The sequence below is a fragment of the Salmo salar genome, chromosome 18 (assembly GCF_965601325.2).
Source record: "Salmo salar chromosome 18, fSalSal1, whole genome shotgun sequence".
Classification (NCBI taxonomy): Eukaryota; Metazoa; Chordata; class Actinopteri; order Salmoniformes; family Salmonidae; genus Salmo; species Salmo salar.
In genome coordinates this window covers 98,927,652-98,948,660 of record NC_138308.1, presented here as the reverse complement: position 1 = coordinate 98,948,660, position 21,009 = coordinate 98,927,652, and the positions used below count along the sequence as shown (strand labels likewise).

Genomic DNA, 21,009 nt, shown 5'->3' with positions numbered 1-21,009 from the left:
GTTTACTGTCAGTCCTCTCTAGTGCATGTCTACAGGTGTGTGCTGTCAGTCCTCTCTAGTCCATGTCTACAGGTGTGTACTGTCAGTCCTCTCTAGTCCATGTCTACAGGTGTGTGCTGTCAGTCCTCTCTAGTCCATGTCTACAGGTGTGTACTGTCAGTCCTCTCTAGTCCATGTCTACAGGTGTGTGCTGTCAGTCCTCTCTAGTCCATGTCTACAGGTGTGTGCTGTCAGTCCTCTCTAGTCCATGTCTACAGGTGTGTGCTGTGCTGTGCTGTCAGTCCTCTCTAGTCCATGTCTACAGGTGTGTACTGTCAGTCCTCTCTAGTCCATGTCTACAGGTGTGTGCTGTCAGTCCTCTCTAGTCCATGTCTACAGGTGTGTTTACTGTCAGTCCTCTCTAGTCCATGTCTACAGGTGTGTGCTGTGCTGTCAGTCCTCTCTAGTCCATGTCTACAGGTGTGTGCTGTGCTGTCAGTCCTCTCTAGTCCATGTCTACAGGTGTGTGGTTAAAACCTGGACCGATGTTTAGGGAGATGTTTTGGGTAGTGGGGGGGGCTACTGAAGGGTCAGTGTAAATCAGGAGGAGATGAGGAGGGTTGAGTTGTAGTGTCCAGGTCACATGTATAACTGGGTCACGTCTCCCCCCGTTCATCCTTACTATAAAGAAACAATGGAACATTCCTGTGTGGCGTTGTCTGGGAGAGGGGCGGCGGCTTGGAGGATGGGAGAGGGGCGGAGGATGGGAGAGGGGCGGCGGCTTGGAGGATGGGAGAGGGGCGGCGGCTTGGAGGATGGGAGAGGGGCGGCTTGGAGGATGGGAGAGGGGCGGCGGATGGGAGAGGGGCGGCGGATGGGAGAGGGGCGGCGGATGGGAGAGGGGCGGCGGATGGGAGAGGGGCGGCGGCTTGGAGAGGGGCGGCGGCTTGGAGGATGGGAGAGGGGCGGCGGCTTGGAGGATGGGAGAGGGGCGGCGGCTTGGAGAGGGGCGGCGGCTTGGAGAGGGGCGGCGGCTTGGAGAGGGGCGGCGGCTTGGAGGATGGGAGAGGGGCGGCGGCTTGGAGGATGGGAGAGGGGCGGCGGATGGGAGAGGGGCGGCGGCTTGGAGGATGGGAGAGGGGCGGCGGATGGGAGAGGGGCGGCGGATGGGAGAGGGGCGGCGGCTTGGAGGATGGGAGAGGGGCGGCGGCTTGGAGGATGGGAGAGGGGCGGAGGATGGGAGAGGGGCGGAGGATGGGAGAGGGGCGGAGGATGGGAGAGGGGCGGTGGCTTGGAGGATGGGAGAGGGGCGTTGGCTTGGAGGATGTTACTGATTTATAGTCTCATCCATTTTGAAAGGTGGGGGGGGGTCCCGTTCCATTTTAAGGGGGGGGTCCATTGATTGGGTGGTGCCGTTCCATTTTGGGGGGGGGGGGGGTCATGTAACAGTGATATGACATGCTATTCTATAAAATCATTTCTCTGTAATTCATATTACCTGATTTAAACTAATCATGTAAATGTAATTAACTAGGAAGTCGGGGCACCACGGAAGAGTGTTTATAGAGCCGTTATCTTCCGAATAAACTCTGAAAGACCTAGTAATATTTTACATCAATAGCAGTCAATATTTATCATCACCTTATTTCAGTCTCATCTGAAAGTTGTAAATTCTTGGTTATCTTCACGAACCCTGGCTAACAAGTTGAATCAGCAATACAACATTTGGTTTAATCATTTATTTACTTAATACCTAATTAATCACACAGAATTACATCTACACAGAATTACATTACTATCATTTTGATCTAGGACGCCCACAAGACTTGTCTGAAGGTCCCTGGTACCAGTTTAAAAAAATAACTGTCAAAATAAATGAAATAGTTTTCTGATCTTTGTTATGCACTGCTCAAAAAAATAAAGGGAACACTTAAACAACACATCCTAGATCTGAATGAAAGAAATAATCTTATTAAATACTTTTTTCTTTACATAGTTGAATGTGCTGACAACAAAATCACACAAAAATAATCAATGGAAATCCAATTTATCAACCCATGGAAGTCTGGATTTGGAGTCACACTCAAAATTAAAGTGGAAAACCACACTACAGGCTGATCCAACTTTGATGTAATGTCCTTAAAACAAGTCAAAATGAGGCTCAGTAGTGTGTGTGGCCTCCACGTGCCTGTATGACCTCCCTACAACGCCTGGGCATGCTCCTGATGAGGTGGCGGGTGGTCTCCTGAGGGATCTCCTCCCAGACCTGGACTAAAGCATCCGCCAACTCCTGGACAGTCTGTGGTGCAACGTGGCGTTGGTGGATGGAGCGAGACATGATGTCCCAGATGTGCTCAATTGGATTCAGGTCTGGGGAACGAGCAGGCCAGTCCATAGCATCAATGCCTTCCTCTTGCAGGAACTGCTGACACACTCCAGCCACATGAGGTCTAGCATTGTCTTGCATTAGGAGGAACCCAGGGCCAACCGCACCAGCATATGGTCTCACAAGGGGTCTGAGGATCTCATCTCGGTACCTAATGGCAGTCAGGCTACCTCTAGCGAGCACATGGAGGGCTGTGCGGCCCCCCCAAAGAAATGCCACCCCACACCATGATTGACCCACCCCAAACCGGTCATGCTGGAGGATGTTGCAGGCAGCAGAACGTTCTCCACAGCGTCTCCAGACTCTGTCACGTCTGTCACGTGCTCAGTGTGAACCTGCTTTCATCTGTGAAGAGCACAGGGCGCCAGTGGCAAATTTGCCAATCTTGGTGTTCTCTGGCAAATGCCAAACGTCCTGCACGGTGTTGGGCTGTAAGCACAACCCCCACCTGTGGACGTCGGGCCCTCATACCACCCTCATGGAGTCTGTTTCTGACCGTTTGAGTAGACACATGCACATTTGTGGCCTGCTGGAGGTCATTTTGCAGGGCTCTGGCAGTGCTTCTCCTGCTCCTCCTTGCACAAAGGCGGAGGTAGCGGTCCTGCTGCTGGGTTGTTGCCCTCCTACGGCCTCCTCCACGTCTCCTGATGTACTGGCCTGTCTCCTGGTAGCGCCTCCATGCTCTGGACACTACGCTGACAGACACAGCAAACCTTCTTGCCACAGCTCGCATTGATGTGCCATCCTGGATGAGCTGCACTACCTGAGCCACTTGTGTGGGTTGTAGACTCCGTCTCATGCTACCACTAGAGTGAAAGCACCGCCAGCATTCAAAAGTGACCAAAACATCAGCCAGGAAGCATAGGAACTGAGAAGTGGTCTGTGGTCCCCACCTGCAGAACCACTCCTTTATTGGGGGTGTCTTGCTAATTGCCTATAATTTCCACCTGTTGTCTATTCCATTTGCACAACAGCATGTGAAATTTATTGTCAATCAGTGTTGCTTCCTAAGTGGACAGTTTGATTTCACAGAAGTGTGATTGACTTGGAGTTACATTGTGTTGTTTAAGTGTTCCTTTTATTTTTTTTAGCAGTATATTTCTCAGATATAGTAGACTCTTCAAAACAAACTTCCTTTAGATTGGGTGTTTGGGGACTATTGTTCCATGTAGTGAATCTGTGTGTTTCTCTTAGCTAATAGCAGTAATGACAAATTCAATGTTTCAACCAAATACTTTTTTTTTTACCTTAAGGGGTCTTAAAATTCAAAATCCTATAGATAAATAATCCTTCATATGACCATCTTAAAACAATTCTATATGTTAGCTTTGAACCTTCCCTCAACTTAGACGTGACTTAGACCCCAGAGAGGGTTAAACTTTTTAACTGTGTTTTAAAAGTCACCATTGGCCTCATGGTGAAATCCCTGAGCGGTTTCCTTCCTCTCCAGCAACTAAGTTAGGAATGACGCCTGCATCTTTGAATCTGTGTTTGAAATGCATTGCTCGACTCTAAACACTATTATTGAACACAGACTGAGTCCATGAAACTTATTATGTGACTTGTTAAGCACATTTTTACTCCTGAACTTATTTAAGCTCCTTACCATAACAAAGGAGTTCAACACTTATTGACTCAAGACATTTCAGCTTTTCATATTTAATTAATTTGTTAAAAAAAAATCTAAAAATATAATTCACCTTTGTGTTGACCAGTGACACACAATCAATGTAATCCATTTTGAATTCAGGCTGTAACACAACAACATGTGGAGAAAGTCCAGGGGTGTCAATACTTTCTGAATAAACCGTATGTATTGTACCTCCAGGTGCACATAGGAACCAATCAGCACTAACCTGTCTACAGTACTCCAATAACTAACTACCTGTCTCTCCTCTCTCCCTGTCACGCTCCCCTCTCCCCTCCTCTCTCCCTGTCCCGCTCCCCTCCTCTCTCCCTGTCCCGCTCCCCTCCTCTCTCCCTGGCCCGCTCCCCTCTCTCCCTGTCCCGCTCCCCTCCTCTCTCCCTGTCCCGCTCCCCTCCTCTCTCCCTGTCCCGCTCCCCTCCTCTCTCCCTGTCCCGCTCCCCTCCTCTCTCCCTGTCACAATCCCCGCTCCCCTCCTCTCTCCTCCCTGTCTCCCCCCCCCTCTCTCCCTGTCCCCTCTCCCCTCTCTCCCTGTCCCCTCTCCCCTCTCTCCCTGTCCCGCTCCCCTCCTCTCTCCCTGTCACGCTCCCCTCTCCCCTCCTCTCTCCCTGTCTCCCCCCCCTCTCCCTGTCCCCTCTCTCCCTGTCTCCCCCCGTCCCCTCTCTCCCTGTCTCCCCCCCCTCTCTCCCTGTCTCGCTCCCCTCCTCTCTCCCTGGCCCGCTCCCCTCCTCTCTCCCTGGCCCGCTCCTCTCCCTGGCCCGCTCCCCTCCTCTCTCCCCGTCTCCCCCCCTCTCCCCTCTCCCCTCTCCCCTCTCTCCTCTCTCCTCTCTCCAGGTCCCCATAAGCACCAGTCGGCTGTAACCTGTCTCCAGTTCTCTCGCACCCTGGTGGTCTCTTCATCAGATGACGGGACGGTGAAGCTGTGGAGCCTGGCGACGGGGGAGTGGATCAGAGACCTGGTGGCGCTGCAGAGTGGAGGATCAGGGGGAGTGGTGTGGAGGATCAGGTAAAGAAATGAGACCCACAGGGGAGTGGATCAGAGACCTGGTGGCGCTGCAGAGTGGGGGAGTTAAGAGATGCTGGTGCCTGTAGGGCTGAATTATGGAAGAGATGCTGGTGCCTGTAGGGCTGGATTATTGAAGAGATGCTGGTGCCTGTAGGGCTGGATTATGGAAGAGATGCTGGTGCCTGTAGGGCTGAATTATGGAAGAGATGCTGGTGCCTGTAGGGCTGGATTATGGAAGAGATGCTGGTGCCTGTAGGGCTGGATTATTGAAGAGATGCTGGTGCCTGTAGGGCTGGATTATGGAAGAGATGCTGGTGCCTGTAGGGCTGGATTATGGAAGAGATGCTGGTGCCTGTAGGGCTGGATTATTGAAGAGATGCTGGTGCCTGTAGGGCTGGATTATGGAAGAGATGCTGGTGCCTGTAGGGCTGGGTTATGGAAGAGATGCTGGTGCCTGTAGGGCTGGATTATGGAAGAGATGCTGGTGCCTGTAGGGCTGGGTTATGGAAGAGATGCTGGTGCCTGTAGGGCTGGGTTATGGAAGAGATGCTGGTGCCTGTAGGGCTGAATTATGGAAGAGATGCTGGTGCCTGTAGGGCTGGGTTATGGAAGAGATGCTGGTGCCTGTAGGGCTGAATTATTGAAGAGATGCTGGTGCCTGTAGGGCTGGATTATGGAAGAGATGCTGGTGCCTGTAGGGCTGAATGATGGAAGAGATGCTGGTGCCTGTAGGACTGGGTTATTGAAGAGATGCTGGTGCCTGTAGGGCTGGATTATGGAAGAGATGCTGGTGCCTGTAGGGCTGGATTATGGAAGAGATGCTGGTGCCTGTAGGGCTGGATTATTGAAGAGATGCTGGTGCCTGTAGGGCTGGATTATGGAAGAGATGCTGGTGCCTGTAGGGCTGGGTTATGGAAGAGATGCTGGTGCCTGTAGGGCTGGATTATGGAAGAGATGCTGGTGCCTGTAGGGCTGGGTTATGGAAGAGATGCTGGTGCCTGTAGGGCTGGGTTATGGAAGAGATGCTGGTGCCTGTAGGGCTGAATTATGGAAGAGATGCTGGTGCCTGTAGGGCTGGGTTATGGAAGAGATGCTGGTGCCTGTAGGGCTGAATTATTGAAGAGATGCTGGTGCCTGTAGGGCTGAATTATTGAAGAGATGCTGGTGCCTGTAGGGCTGAATTATTGAAGAGATGCTGGTGCCTGTAGGGCTGGATTATGGAAGAGATGCTGGTGCCTGTAGGGCTGAATGATGGAAGAGATGCTGGTGCCTGTAGGGCTGGGTTATTGAAGAGATGCTGGTGCCTGTAGGGCTGGGTTATTGAAGAGATGCTGGTGCCTGTAGGGCTGGGTTATTGAAGAGATGCTGGTGCCTGTAGGGCTGAATTATGGAAGAGATGCTGGTGCCTGTAGGGCTGGATTATGGAAGAGATGCTGGTGCCTGTAGGGCTGGGTTATTGAAGAGATGCTGGTGCCTGTAGGGCTGAATTATGGAAGAGATGCTGGTGCCTGTAGGGCTGGATTATGGAAGAGATGCTGGTGCCTGTAGGGCTGGATTATGGAAGAGATGCTGGTGCCTGTAGGGCTGGATTATTGAAGAGATGCTGGTGCCTGTAGGGCTGGATTATGGAAGAGATGCTGGTGCCTGTAGGGCTGGATTATGGAAGAGATGCTGGTGCCTGTAGGGCTGGGTTATGGAAGAGATGCTGGTGCCTGTAGGGCTGGATTATGGAAGAGATGCTGGTGCCTGTAGGGCTGGGTTATGGAAGAGATGCTGGTGCCTGTAGGGCTGGGTTATGGAAGAGATGCTGGTGCCTGTAGGGCTGAATTATGGAAGAGATGCTGGTGCCTGTAGGGCTGGGTTATGGAAGAGATGCTGGTGCCTGTAGGGCTGGGTTATGGAAGAGATGCTGGTGCCTGTAGGGCTGAATTATTGAAGAGATGCTGGTGCCTGTAGGGCTGAATTATTGAAGAGATGCTGGTGCCTGTAGGGCTGGATTATGGAAGAGATGCTGGTGCCTGTAGGGCTGAATGATGGAAGAGATGCTGGTGCCTGTAGGGCTGGGTTATTGAAGAGATGCTGGTGCCTGTAGGGCTGAATTATTGAAGAGATGCTGGTGCCTGTAGGGCTGGGTTATTGAAGAGATGCTGGTGCCTGTAGGGCTGAATTATGGAAGAGATGCTGGTGCCTGTAGGGCTGGATTATGGAAGAGATGCTGGTGCCTGTAGGGCTGGGTTATTGAAGAGATGCTGGTGCCTGTAGGGCTGAATTATGGAAGAGATGCTGGTGCCTGTAGGGCTGGGTTATTGAAGAGATGCTGGTGCCTGTAGGGCTGAATTATGGAAGAGATGCTGGTGCCTGTAGGGCTGAATTATGGAAGAGATGCTGGTGCCTGTAGGGCTGAATTATTGAAGAGATGCTGGTGCCTGTAGGGCTGAATTATTGAAGAGATGCTGGTGCCTGTAGGGCTGGATTATGGAAGAGATGCTGGTGCCTGTAGGGCTGAATTATGGAAGAGATGCTGGTGCCTGTAGGGCTGAATTATTGAAGAGATGCTGGTGCCTGTAGGGCTGGATTATGGAAGAGATGCTGGTGCCTGTAGGGCTGGATTATTGAAGAGATGCTGGTGCCTGTAGGGCTGAATTATTGAAGAGATGCTGGTGCCTGTAGGGCTGAATTATTGAAGAGATGCTGGTGCCTGTAGGGCTGGATTATGGAAGAGATGCTGGTGCCTGTAGGGCTGGATTATTGAAGAGATGCTGGTGCCTGTAGGGCTGGGTTATGGAAGAGATGCTGGTGCCTGTAGGGCTGGGTTATGGAAGAGATGCTGGTGCCTGTAGGGCTGAATTATGGAAGAGATGCTGGTGCCTGTAGGGCTGGATATTGAAGAGATGCTGATGGATTATTTCTGGGTTTATCTATGGTGCAGGAACCACTAACTCACTGCCTTGTTACATTTACATTTGTCAAATAGATCCATTCATTAATTGCTTTCTCCACAACATCTAACACCAGGCTGGTAACCCTCCTCCTCCTCTCTCTCTCCTCTCTCCAGGGTGTCTAACACCAGGCTGGTAACCCTCCTCCTCCTCTCTCTCTCCTCTCTCCAGGGTGTCTAACACCAGGCTGGTAACCCTCCTCCTCCTCTCTCTCCTCTCTCCAGGGTGTCTAACACCAGGCTGGTAACCCTCCTCCTCCTCTCTCTCCTCTCTCCAGGGTGTCTAACACCAGGCTGGTAACCCTCCTCCTCCTCTCTCTCCTCTCTCCAGGGTGTCTAACACCAGGCTGGTAACCCTCCTCCTCCTCCTCTCTCTCCTCTCTCCAGGGTGTCTAACACCAGGCTGGTAACCCTCCTCCTCCTCTCTCCTCTCTCCAGGGCGTGTAACACCAGGCTGGTAACCCTCCTCCTCCTCCTCTCTCTCTCCTCTCTCCAGGGTGTCTAACACCAGGCTGGTAACCCTCCTCCTCCTCTCTCCTCTCTCCAGGGCGTGTAACACCAGGCTGGTAACCCTCCTCCTCCTCTCTCTCTCCTCTCTCCAGGGTGTCTAACACCAGGCTGGTAACCCTCCTCCTCCTCCTCTCTCTCCTCTCTCCAGGGTGTCTAACACCAGGCTGGTAACCCTCCTCCTCCTCCTCTCTCTCCTCTCTCCAGGGTGTCTAACACCAGGCTGGTAACCCTCCTCCTCCTCTCTCTCTCCTCTCTCCAGGGTGTCTAACACCAGGCTGGTAACCCTCCTCCTCTCTCTCTCCTCTCTCCAGGGTGTCTAACACCAGGCTGGTAACCCTCCTCCTCCTCTCTCTCTCCTCTCTCCAGGGTGTCTAACACCAGGCTGGTAACCCTCCTCCTCCTCCTCTCTCTCCTCTCTCCAGGGTGTCTAACACCAGGCTGGTAACCCTCCTCCTCCTCTCTCTCCTCTCTCCAGGGTGTCTAACACCAGGCTGGTAACCCTCCTCCTCCTCTCTCTCTCCTCTCTCCAGGGTGTCTAACACCAGGCTGGTAACCCTCCTCCTCCTCTCTCTCCTCTCTCCAGGGTGTCTAACACCAGGCTGGTAACCCTCCTCCTCTCTCCTCTCTCTCCTCTCTCCAGGGTGTCTAACACCAGGCTGGTAACCCTCCTCCTCCTCCTCTCTCTCCTCTCTCCAGGGTGTCTAACACCAGGCTGGTAACCCTCCTCCTCCTCTCTCTCTCCTCTCTCCAGGGTGTCTAACACCAGGCTGGTAACCCTCCTCCTCCTCTCTCTCTCCTCTCTCCAGGGTGTCTAACACCAGGCTGGTAACCCTCCTCCTCCTCTCTCTCTCCTCTCTCCAGGGTGTCTAACACCAGGCTGGTAACCCTCCTCCTCCTCTCTCTCCTCTCTCCAGGGTGTCTAACACCAGGCTGGTAACCCTCCTCCTCCTCCTCTCTCTCCTCTCTCCAGGGTGTCTAACACCAGGCTGGTAACCCTCCTCCTCCTCCTCTCTCTCCTCTCTCCAGGGTGTCTAACACCAGGCTGGTAACCCTCCTCCTCCTCCTCTCTCTCCTCTCTCCAGGGTGTCTAACACCAGGCTGGTAACCCTCCTCCTCCTCTCTCTCTCCTCTCTCCAGGGTGTCTAACACCAGGCTGGTAACCCTCCTCCTCCTCCTCTCTCTCCTCTCTCCAGGGTGTCTAACACCAGGCTGGTAACCCTCCTCCTCCTCCTCTCTCCTCTCTCCAGGGTGTCTAACACCAGGCTGGTAACCCTCCTCCTCCTCTCTCTCTCCTCTCTCCAGGGTGTCTAACACCGGGCTGGTAACCCTCCTCCTCCTCTCTCTCCTCTCTCCAGGGTGTCTAACACCAGGCTGGTAACCCTCCTCCTCCTCTCTCTCCTCTCTCCAGGGTGTCTAACACCAGGCTGGTAACCCTCCTCCTCCTCTCTCTCCTCTCTCCAGGGTGTCTAACACCAGGCTGGTAACCCTCCTCCTCCTCTCTCTCTCCTCTCTCCAGGGTGTCTAACACCAGGCTGGTAACCCTCCTCCTCCTCTCTCTCCTCTCTCCAGGGTGTCTAACACCAGGCTGGTAACCCTCCTCCTCCTCCTCCTCTCTCCTCTCTCCAGGGTGTCTAACACCAGGCTGGTAACCCTCCTCCTCCTCTCTCTCTCCTCTCTCCAGGGTGTCTAACACCAGGCTGGTAACCCTCCTCCTCCTCTCTCTCCTCTCTCCAGGGTGTCTAACACCAGGCTGGTAACCCTCCTCCTCTCTCTCTCCTCTCTCCAGGGTGTCTAACACCAGGCTGGTAACCCTCCTCCTCTCTCTCTCCTCTCTCCAGGGTGTCTAACACCAGGCTGGTAACCCTCCTCCTCTCTCTCTCCTCTCTCCAGGGTGTCTAACACCAGGCTGGTAACCCTCCTCCTCTCTCTCTCCTCTCTCCAGGGTGTCTAACACCAGGCTGGTAACCCTCCTCCTCCTCCTCTCTCTCCTCTCTCCAGGGTGTCTAACACCAGGCTGGTAACCCTCCTCCTCCTCTCTCTCCTCTCTCCAGGGTGTCTAACACCAGGCTGGTAACCCTCCTCCTCCTCTCTCCTCTCTCCAGGGCGTGTAACACCAGGCTGGTAACCCTCCTCCTCCTCTCTCTCTCCTCTCTCCAGGGTGTCTAACACCAGGCTGGTAACCCTCCTCCTCCTCCTCTCTCTCCTCTCTCCAGGGTGTCTAACACCAGGCTGGTAACCCTCCTCCTCCTCCTCTCTCTCCTCTCTCCAGGGTGTCTAACACCAGGCTGGTAACCCTCCTCCTCCTCTCTCTCTCCTCTCTCCAGGGTGTCTAACACCAGGCTGGTAACCCTCCTCCTCCTCTCTCTCTCCAGGGTGTCTAACACCAGGCTGGTAACCCTCCTCCTCCTCCTCCTCTCTCTCCTCTCTCCAGGGTGTCTAACACCAGGCTGGTAACCCTCCTCCTCCTCCTCTCTCTCCTCTCTCCAGGGTGTCTAACACCAGGCTGGTAACCCTCCTCCTCCTCTCTCTCTCCTCTCTCCAGGGTGTCTAACACCAGGCTGGTAACCCTCCTCCTCCTCTCTCTCTCCTCTCTCCAGGGTGTCTAACACCAGGCTGGTAACCCTCCTCCTCCTCTCTCTCTCCTCTCTCCAGGGTGTCTAACACCAGGCTGGTAACCCTCCTCCTCCTCTCTCTCTCCAGGGTGTCTAACACCAGGCTGGTAACCCTCCTCCTCCTCCTCCTCTCTCTCCTCTCTCCAGGGTGTCTAACACCAGGCTGGTAACCCTCCTCCTCCTCCTCTCTCTCCTCTCTCCAGGGTGTCTAACACCAGGCTGGTAACCCTCCTCCTCCTCTCTCTCTCCTCTCTCCAGGGTGTCTAACACCAGGCTGGTAACCCTCCTCCTCCTCTCTCTCTCCTCTCTCCAGGGTGTCTAACACCAGGCTGGTAACCCTCCTCCTCCTCTCTCTCTCCTCTCTCCAGGGTGTCTAACACCAGGCTGGTAACCCTCCTCCTCCTCCTCTCTCTCTCCTCTCTCCAGGGTGTCTAACACCAGGCTGGTAACCCTCCTCCTCCCCCTCTCTCTCCTCTCTCCAGGGTGTCTAACACCAGGCTGGTAACCCTCCTCCTCCTCTCTCTCCTCTCTCCAGGGTGTCTAACACCAGGCTGGTAACCCTCCTCCTCCTCCTCTCTCTCCTCTCTCCAGGGTGTCTAACACCAGGCTGGTAACCCTCCTCCTCCTCTCTCTCTCCTCTCTCCAGGGTGTCTAACACCAGGCTGGTAACCCTCCTCCTCCTCTCTCTCTCCTCTCTCCAGGGTGTCTAACACCAGGCTGGTAACCCTCCTCCTCCTCTCTCTCTCCTCTCTCCAGGGTGTCTAACACCAGGCTGGTAACCCTCCTCCTCCTCCTCCTCTCTCCTCTCTCCAGGGTGTCTAACACCAGGCTGGTAACCCTCCTCCTCCTCTCTCTCTCCTCTCTCCAGGGTGTCTAACACCAGGCTGGTAACCCTCCTCCTCCTCTCTCTCCTCTCTCCAGGGTGTCTAACACCAGGCTGGTAACCCTCCTCCTCTCTCTCTCCTCTCTCCAGGGTGTCTAACACCAGGCTGGTAACCCTCCTCCTCTCTCTCTCCTCTCTCCAGGGTGTCTAACACCAGGCTGGTAACCCTCCTCCTCTCTCTCTCCTCTCTCCAGGGTGTCTAACACCAGGCTGGTAACCCTCCTCCTCCTCCTCTCTCTCCTCTCTCCAGGGTGTCTAACACCAGGCTGGTAACCCTCCTCCTCCTCTCTCTCCTCTCTCCAGGGTGTCTAACACCAGGCTGGTAACCCTCCTCCTCCTCTCTCCTCTCTCCAGGGCGTGTAACACCAGGCTGGTAACCCTCCTCCTCCTCTCTCTCTCCTCTCTCCAGGGTGTCTAACACCAGGCTGGTAACCCTCCTCCTCCTCCTCTCTCTCCTCTCTCCAGGGTGTCTAACACCAGGCTGGTAACCCTCCTCCTCCTCCTCTCTCTCCTCTCTCCAGGGTGTCTAACACCAGGCTGGTAACCCTCCTCCTCCTCTCTCTCTCCTCTCTCCAGGGTGTCTAACACCAGGCTGGTAACCCTCCTCCTCCTCTCTCTCTCCAGGGTGTCTAACACCAGGCTGGTAACCCTCCTCCTCCTCCTCTCTCTCCTCTCTCCAGGGTGTCTAACACCAGGCTGGTAACCCTCCTCCTCCTCTCTCTCTCCTCTCTCCAGGGTGTCTAACACCAGGCTGGTAACCCTCCTCCTCCTCTCTCTCCTCTCTCCAGGGTGTCTAACGCCAGGCTGGTAACCCTCCTCCTCTCTCTCTCCTCTCTCCAGGGTGTCTAACACCAGGCTGGTAACCCTCCTCCTCTCTCTCTCCTCTCTCCAGGGTGTCTAACACCAGGCTGGTAACCCTCCTCCTCTCTCTCTCCTCTCTCCAGGGTGTCTAACACCAGGCTGGTAACCCTCCTCCTCCTCTCTCTCTCCTCTCTCCAGGGTGTCTAACACCAGGCTGGTAACCCTCCTCCTCCTCTCTCTCTCCTCTCTCCAGGGTGTCTAACACCAGGCTGGTAACCCTCCTCCTCCTCTCTCTCTCCAGGGTGTCTAACACCAGGCTGGTAACCCTCCTCCTCCTCTCTCTCCTCTCTCCAGGGTGTCTAACACCAGGCTGGTAACCCTCCTCCTCCTCCTCTCTCTCCTCTCTCCAGGGTGTCTAACACCAGGCTGGTAACCCTCCTCCTCCTCTCTCTCTCCTCTCTCCAGGGTGTCTAACACCAGGCTGGTAACCCTCCTCCTCCTCTCTCTCTCCTCTCTCCAGGGTGTCTAACACCAGGCTGGTAACCCTCCTCCTCCTCTCTCTCTCCTCTCTCCAGGGTGTCTAACACCAGGCTGGTAACCCTCCTCCTCCTCCTCTCTCTCTCCTCTCTCCAGGGTGTCTAACACCAGGCTGGTAACCCTCCTCCTCCCCCTCTCTCTCCTCTCTCCAGGGTGTCTAACACCAGGCTGGTAACCCTCCTCCTCCTCTCTCTCCTCTCTCCAGGGTGTCTAACACCAGGCTGGTAACCCTCCTCCTCCTCCTCTCTCTCCTCTCTCCAGGGTGTCTAACACCAGGCTGGTAACCCTCCTCCTCCTCTCTCTCTCCTCTCTCCAGGGTGTCTAACACCAGGCTGGTAACCCTCCTCCTCCTCTCTCTCTCCTCTCTCCAGGGTGTCTAACACCAGGCTGGTAACCCTCCTCCTCCTCTCTCTCTCCTCTCTCCAGGGTGTCTAACACCAGGCTGGTAACCCTCCTCCTCCTCCTCCTCTCTCCTCTCTCCAGGGTGTCTAACACCAGGCTGGTAACCCTCCTCCTCCTCTCTCTCTCCTCTCTCCAGGGTGTCTAACACCAGGCTGGTAACCCTCCTCCTCCTCTCTCTCCTCTCTCCAGGGTGTCTAACACCAGGCTGGTAACCCTCCTCCTCTCTCTCTCCTCTCTCCAGGGTGTCTAACACCAGGCTGGTAACCCTCCTCCTCTCTCTCTCCTCTCTCCAGGGTGTCTAACACCAGGCTGGTAACCCTCCTCCTCTCTCTCTCCTCTCTCCAGGGTGTCTAACACCAGGCTGGTAACCCTCCTCCTCCTCCTCTCTCTCCTCTCTCCAGGGTGTCTAACACCAGGCTGGTAACCCTCCTCCTCCTCTCTCTCCTCTCTCCAGGGTGTCTAACACCAGGCTGGTAACCCTCCTCCTCCTCTCTCCTCTCTCCAGGGCGTGTAACACCAGGCTGGTAACCCTCCTCCTCCTCTCTCTCTCCTCTCTCCAGGGTGTCTAACACCAGGCTGGTAACCCTCCTCCTCCTCCTCTCTCTCCTCTCTCCAGGGTGTCTAACACCAGGCTGGTAACCCTCCTCCTCCTCCTCTCTCTCCTCTCTCCAGGGTGTCTAACACCAGGCTGGTAACCCTCCTCCTCCTCTCTCTCTCCTCTCTCCAGGGTGTCTAACACCAGGCTGGTAACCCTCCTCCTCCTCTCTCTCTCCAGGGTGTCTAACACCAGGCTGGTAACCCTCCTCCTCCTCCTCTCTCTCCTCTCTCCAGGGTGTCTAACACCAGGCTGGTAACCCTCCTCCTCCTCCTCTCTCTCCTCTCTCCAGGGTGTCTAACACCAGGCTGGTAACCCTCCTCCTCCTCTCTCTCTCCTCTCTCCAGGGTGTCTAACACCAGGCTGGTAACCCTCCTCCTCCTCTCTCTCTCCTCTCTCCAGGGTGTCTAACACCAGGCTGGTAACCCTCCTCCTCCTCTCTCTCTCCTCTCTCCAGGGTGTCTAACACCAGGCTGGTAACCCTCCTCCTCCTCCTCTCTCTCTCCTCTCTCCAGGGTGTCTAACACCAGGCTGGTAACCCTCCTCCTCCCCCTCTCTCTCCTCTCTCCAGGGTGTCTAACACCAGGCTGGTAACCCTCCTCCTCCTCTCTCTCCTCTCTCCAGGGTGTCTAACACCAGGCTGGTAACCCTCCTCCTCCTCCTCTCTCTCCTCTCTCCAGGGTGTCTAACACCAGGCTGGTAACCCTCCTCCTCCTCTCTCTCTCCTCTCTCCAGGGTGTCTAACACCAGGCTGGTAACCCTCCTCCTCCTCTCTCTCTCCTCTCTCCAGGGTGTCTAACACCAGGCTGGTAACCCTCCTCCTCCTCTCTCTCTCCTCTCTCCAGGGTGTCTAACACCAGGCTGGTAACCCTCCTCCTCCTCTCTCTCTCCTCTCTCCAGGGTGTCTAACACCAGGCTGGTAACCCTCCTCCTCCTCTCTCTCTCCTCTCTCCAGGGTGTCTAACACCAGGCTGGTAACCCTCCTCCTCCTCCTCTCTCTCCTCTCTCCAGGGTGTCTAACACCAGGCTGGTAACCCTCCTCCTCCTCTCTCTCTCCTCTCTCCAGGGTGTCTAACACCAGGCTGGTAACCCTCCTCCTCCTCTCTCTCTCCTCTCTCCAGGGTGTCTAACACCAGGCTGGTAACCCTCCTCCTCCTCTCTCTCTCCTCTCTCCAGGGCGTCCAACACCAGGCTGGTAACCCTCCTCCTCCTCTCTCTCTCCTCTCTCCAGGGTGTCTAACACCAGGCTGGTAACCCTCCTCCTCCTCTCTCTCTCCTCTCTCCAGGGTGTCTAACACCAGGCTGGTAACCCTCCTCCTCCTCTCTCTCTCCTCTCTCCAGGGTGTCTAACACCAGGCTGGTAACCCTCCTCCTCCTCTCTCTCCTCTCTCCAGGGTGTCTAACACCAGGCTGGTAACCCTCCTCCTCCTCTCTCTCTCCTCTCTCCAGGGTGTCTAACACCAGGCTGGTAACCCTCCTCCTCCTCTCTCTCTCCTCTCTCCAGGGTGTCTAACACCAGGCTGGTAACCCTCCTCCTCCTCTCTCTCCTCTCTCCAGGGTGTCTAACACCAGGCTGGTAACCCTCCTCCTCTCTCTCTCCTCTCTCCAGGGTGTGTAACACCAGGCTGGTAACCCTCCTCCTCCTCTCTCTCCTCTCTCCAGGGTGTCTAACACCAGGCTGGTAACCCTCCTCCTCTCTCTCTCCTCTCTCCAGGGTGTCTAACACCAGGCTGGTAACCCTCCTCCTCTCTCTCTCTCTCCTCTCTCCAGGGCGTCCAACACCAGGCTGGTAACCCTCCTCCTCCTCTCTCTCTCCTCTCTCCAGGGTGTCTAACACCAGGCTGGTAACCCTCCTCCTCCTCTCTCTCTCCTCTCTCCAGGGTGTCTAACACCAGGCTGCTAACCCTCCTCCTCCTCTCTCTCTCCTCTCTCCAGGGCGTCCAACACCAGGCTGGTAGCAGCAGTTGGCAGCAGGAATGGGACAGAGGAGACTAAACTCATGGTGCTGGACTTTGACCTCACTGACAACCAGAAGTGATGTCATTTAAAATGGACGTGATGTCGTCAGGAAAGGATGCGATGTCATTGGATAAGGATGTGAGGCAATCAAAGAAGGACCCAATATCTTCATACAGGAACGGAAGACTTGTGATGAGGAGGAAAGGGTATGAATCTCCCTGTGAAAGGACTGAGTGCTACTCCAAAATGTCCCCTTTCCTCACCACAACCCTGGGCATCCAAAACCTCATGTTTTCTTTCTGAACTGAAACACTGGTACTGACTGGTGAAGAGACGGTACACAAGATCAACTTTCTGTGACTTGAAGAAACCACGAGAGGATTGGCTGGTTTACTGGCTGGCTGGCTTACCGGCTAACTGACCTACCCGGCTGGCTGGCTGGCTGGCTGACTGACCAGCTAACTGACCTACCCGGCTGGCTGACTGGCTGACTGACCAGCTAACTGACCTACCGGCTGGCTGACTGACCAGCTAACTGACCTACCGGCTGGCTGACTGACCAGCTAACTGACCTACCGGCTGGCTGACTGGCTGACTGACCAGCTAACTGACCTACCGGCTGGCTGGCTGGCTGACTGACCAGCTAACTGACCTACCGGCTGGCTGACTGACCAGCTAACTGACCTACCGGCTGGCTGACTGACCAGCTAACTGACCTACCGGCTGGCTGACTGACCAGCTAACTGACCTACCGGCTGGCTGACTGGCTGACTGACCAGCTAACTGACCTACCGGCTGGCTGACTGGCTGACTGACCAGCTAACTGACCTACCGGCTGGCTGACTGACCAGCTAACTGACCTACCGGCTGGCTGACTGACCAGCTAACTGACCTACCGGCTGGCTGACTGACCAGCTAACTGACCTACCGGCTGGCTGACTGACCAGCTAACTGACCTACTGGCTGGCTGACTGACCAGCTAACTGACCTACCGGCTGGCTGACTGGCTGACTGACCAGCTAACTGACCTACCGGCTGGCTGGCTGGCTGACTGACCAGCTAACTGACCTACCGGCTGGCTGACTGACCAGCTAACTGACCTACCGGCTGGCTGACTGACCAGCTAACTGACCTACCGGCTGGCTGACTGGCTGACTGACCTACCGGCTGGCTGGCTGGCTGACTGACCAGCTAACTGACCTACCGGCTGGCTGACTGACCAGCTAACTGACCTACCGGCTGGCTGACTGACCAGCTAACTGACCTACCGGCTGGCTGACTGGCTGACTGACCAGCTAACTGACCTACCGGCTGGCTGACTGGCTGACTGACCAGCTAACTGACCTACCGGCTGGCTGACTGACCAGCTAACTGACCTACCGGCTGGCTGACTGGCTGACTGACCAGCTAACTGACCTACCGGCTGGCTGGCTGGCTGACTGACCAGCTAACTGACCTACCGGCTGGCTGACTGACCAGCTAACTGACCTACCGGCTGGCTGACTGACCAGCTAACTGACCTACCGGCTGGCTGACTGGCTGACTGACCTACCGGCTGGCTGGCTGGCTGACTGACCTACCGGCTGGCTGACTGACCAGCTAACTGACCTACCGGCTGGCTGACTGACCAGCTAACTGACCTACCGGCTGGCTGACTGGCTGACTGACCAGCTAACTGACCTACCGGCTGGCTGACTGGCTGACTGACCAGCTAACTGACCTACCGGCTGGCTGACTGGCTGACTGACCAGCTAACTGACCTACCGGCTGGCTGACTGGCTGACTGACCAGCTAACTGACCTACCGGCTGGCTGACTGACTGGCTGACTGACCAGCTAACTGACCTACCGGCTGGCTGACTGACCAGCTAACTGACCAGCTAACTGACCTACCGGCTGGCTGACTGACCAGCTAACTGACCTACCGGCTGGCTGACTGGCTGACTGACCTACCGGCTGGCTGGCTGGCTGACTGACCTACCGGCTGGCTGACTGACCAGCTAACTGACCTACCGGCTGGCTGACTGACCAGCTAACTGACCTACCGGCTGGCTGACTGGCTGACTGACCAGCTAACTGACCTACCGGCTGGCTGGCTGGCTGACTGACCAGCTAACTGACCTACCGGCTGGCTGACTGGCTGACTGACCAGCTAACTGACCTACCGGCTGGCTGACTGACCAGCTAACTGACCTACTGGCTGGCTGACTGGCTGGCTGACAACCATCCCAGACTACTGCTGGATGTATAGACTGTATATGAAGCAGATTATAGGTCTGGGACTTCACCTTGAGTCCCAACTGGCTCCCCATTCACCTATGTAGTGCACTACTATAGACCAGCTTATTGGGTCCTCCCTATAGGTCCTGGTCTAAAGTAGTGCACTACATAGGTGAATGGGGAGCCAGTTGGGACTCAAGGTGAAGTCTATGTACAGTATATCACTGGGGCCCAGGAGGTTTTCCTAGGTAGGTGAATGAGGGAAAAACTCTGGTTTTCCGTTTGGAACACTGCAGTAGCGTTTGTGATATAATGTAAAATATGAATGTACATATTAATATGTAGATAATGTTGTTTTTATATAAAAGAGGAAATCGTAGAGGTTGTTTGGGGGGGGGGGGAGAGAGAGAGTGTTGAATAAAGATATGTTCACTTTTCTAAAATATGGTTGTGGTGTATTTTTATTGGCGTTGCCCTAAACACTGGTCTGGGGTCAGTTCTTGCATTTCCCCCCACTAATGGTTAGGATTGGTGGAGGGGGTAAGCTGATCCTAGGTCTGTACATAGGGAGAACTTTACTTTTTCTCTAACTGGTTTGTGTTGCTCGTTTTTAACCTTGAGCAGATTTACACAAAACGTCAGTAGCTTTTTAAATGTCTCGTAACTCCCTGTATACCTCCTGTTCTCTCTCTCTCTCTCTCTCCTGTATATCTCTCTCGTTTCTCTCTCTCTCTCTCCTGTATACCTCCCGTTCTCTCTCTCTCTCTCTCTCCTGTATACCTCCCGTTCTCTCTCTCTCTCTCTCTCCTGTATACCTCCCGTTCTCTCTCTCTCTCTCTCCTGTATACCTCCCGTTCTCTCTCTCTCTCTCTCTCCTGTATACCTCCCGTTCTCTCTCTCTCTCTCTCCTGTATACCTCCCGTTCTCTCTCTCTCTCTCTCTCTCTCCTGTATACCTCCCGTTCTCTCTCTCTCTCTCTCCTGTATACCTCCCGTTCTCTCTCTCTCTCTCTCTCTCCTGTATACCTCCCGTTCTCTCTCTCTCTCTCTCTCTCCTGTATACCTCCCGTTCTCTCTCTCTCTCTCTCTCTCCTGTATACCTCCCGTTCTCTCTCTCTCCTGTATACCTCCCGTTCTCTCTCTCTCTCCTGTATACCTCCCGTTCTCTCTCTCTCTCCTGTATACCTCCCGTTCTCTCTCTCTCTCCTGTATACCTCCCGTTCTCTCTCTCTCTCCTGTATACCTCCCGTTCTCTCTCTCTCTCTCTCTCCTGTATACCTCCCGTCTCTCTCTCTCTCTCTCTCTCTCCTGTATACCTCCCGTTCTCTCTCTCTCTCTCTCTCTCTCCTGTATACCTCCCGTTCTCTCTCTCTCTCTCTCTCTCCTGTATACCTCCCGTTCTCTCTCTCTCTCTCTCTCTCCTGTATACCTCCCGTTCTCTCTCTCTCTCTCTCTCCTGTATACCTCCCGTTCTCTCTCTCTCTCTCTCTCTCCTGTATACCTCCCGTTCTCTCTCTCTCTCTCTCTCTCCTGTATACCTCCCGTTCTCTCTCTCTCTCTCTCTCCTGTATACCTCCCGTCTCTCTCTCTCTCTCTCTCCTGTATACCTCCCGTTCTCTCTCTCTCTCTCCTGTATACCTCCCGTTCTCTCTCTCTCTCTCCTGTATACCTCCCGTTCTCTCTCTCTCTCTCCTGTATACCTCCCGTTCTCTCTCTCTCTCTCTCTCTCCTGTATACCTCCCGTTCTCTCTCTCTCTCTCCTGTATACCTCCCGTTCTCTCTCTCTCTCTCTCTCTCTCCTGTATACCTCCCGTTCTCTCTCTCTCTCTCTCTCCTGTATACCTCCCGTTCTCCTCTCTCTCTCTCTCTCCTGTATACCTCCCGTTCTCTCTCTCTCTCTCTCTCTCTCTCCTGTATACCTCCCGTTCTCTCTCTCTCTCTCTCTCTCTCCTGTATACCTCCCGTTCTCTCTCTCTCTCTCTCTCTCCTGTATACCTCCCGTTCTCTCTCTCTCTCTCTCTCTCCTGTATACCTCCCGTTCCTCTCTCTCTCTCTCTCTCCTGTATACCTCCCGTTCTCTCTCTCTCTCTCTCCTGTATACCTCCCGTTCTCTCTCTCTCTCTCTCTCCTGTATACCTCCCGTTCTCTCTCTCTCTCTCTCCTGTATACCTCCCGTTCTCTCTCTCTCTCTCTCTCCTGTATACCTCCCGTTCTCTCTCTCTCTCTCTCTCTCCTGTATACCTCCCGTTCTCTCTCTCTCTCTCTCTCTCCTGTATACCTCCCGTTCTCTCTCTCTCTCTCTCTCCTGTATACCTCCCGTTCTCTCTCTCTCTCTCTCTCTCCTGTATACCTCCCGTTCTCTCTCTCTCTCTCTCTCTCCTGTATACCTCCCGTTCTCTCTCTCTCTCTCTCTCTCCTGTATACCTCCCGTTCTCTCTCTCTCTCTCTCTCTCCTGTATACCTCCCGTTCTCTCTCTCTCTCTCTCTCTCTCTCCTGTATACCTCCCGTTCTCTCTCTCTCTCTCTCTCCTGTATACC

General features: G+C 54.7%; 1 protein-coding gene across 1 annotated transcript in view; it reads left to right on the top strand.

The window, feature by feature from the left end:
• The window catches only part of LOC106596576 (F-box/WD repeat-containing protein 7), an 81,688-nt gene extending 62,540 nt beyond the window's left edge, over positions 1-19,148 (top strand). The window contains exons 11-12 of the mRNA XM_082965400.1: positions 4,845-5,016; positions 16,230-19,148. Coding sequence (XP_082821526.1) covers positions 4,845-5,016; positions 16,230-16,332 — 275 coding nt within the window. The 3' untranslated portion in view covers positions 16,333-19,148. The remainder of the gene's footprint in view (positions 1-4,844; positions 5,017-16,229) is intronic.
• The last annotated feature ends 1,861 nt before the right edge of the window (positions 19,149-21,009 follow it).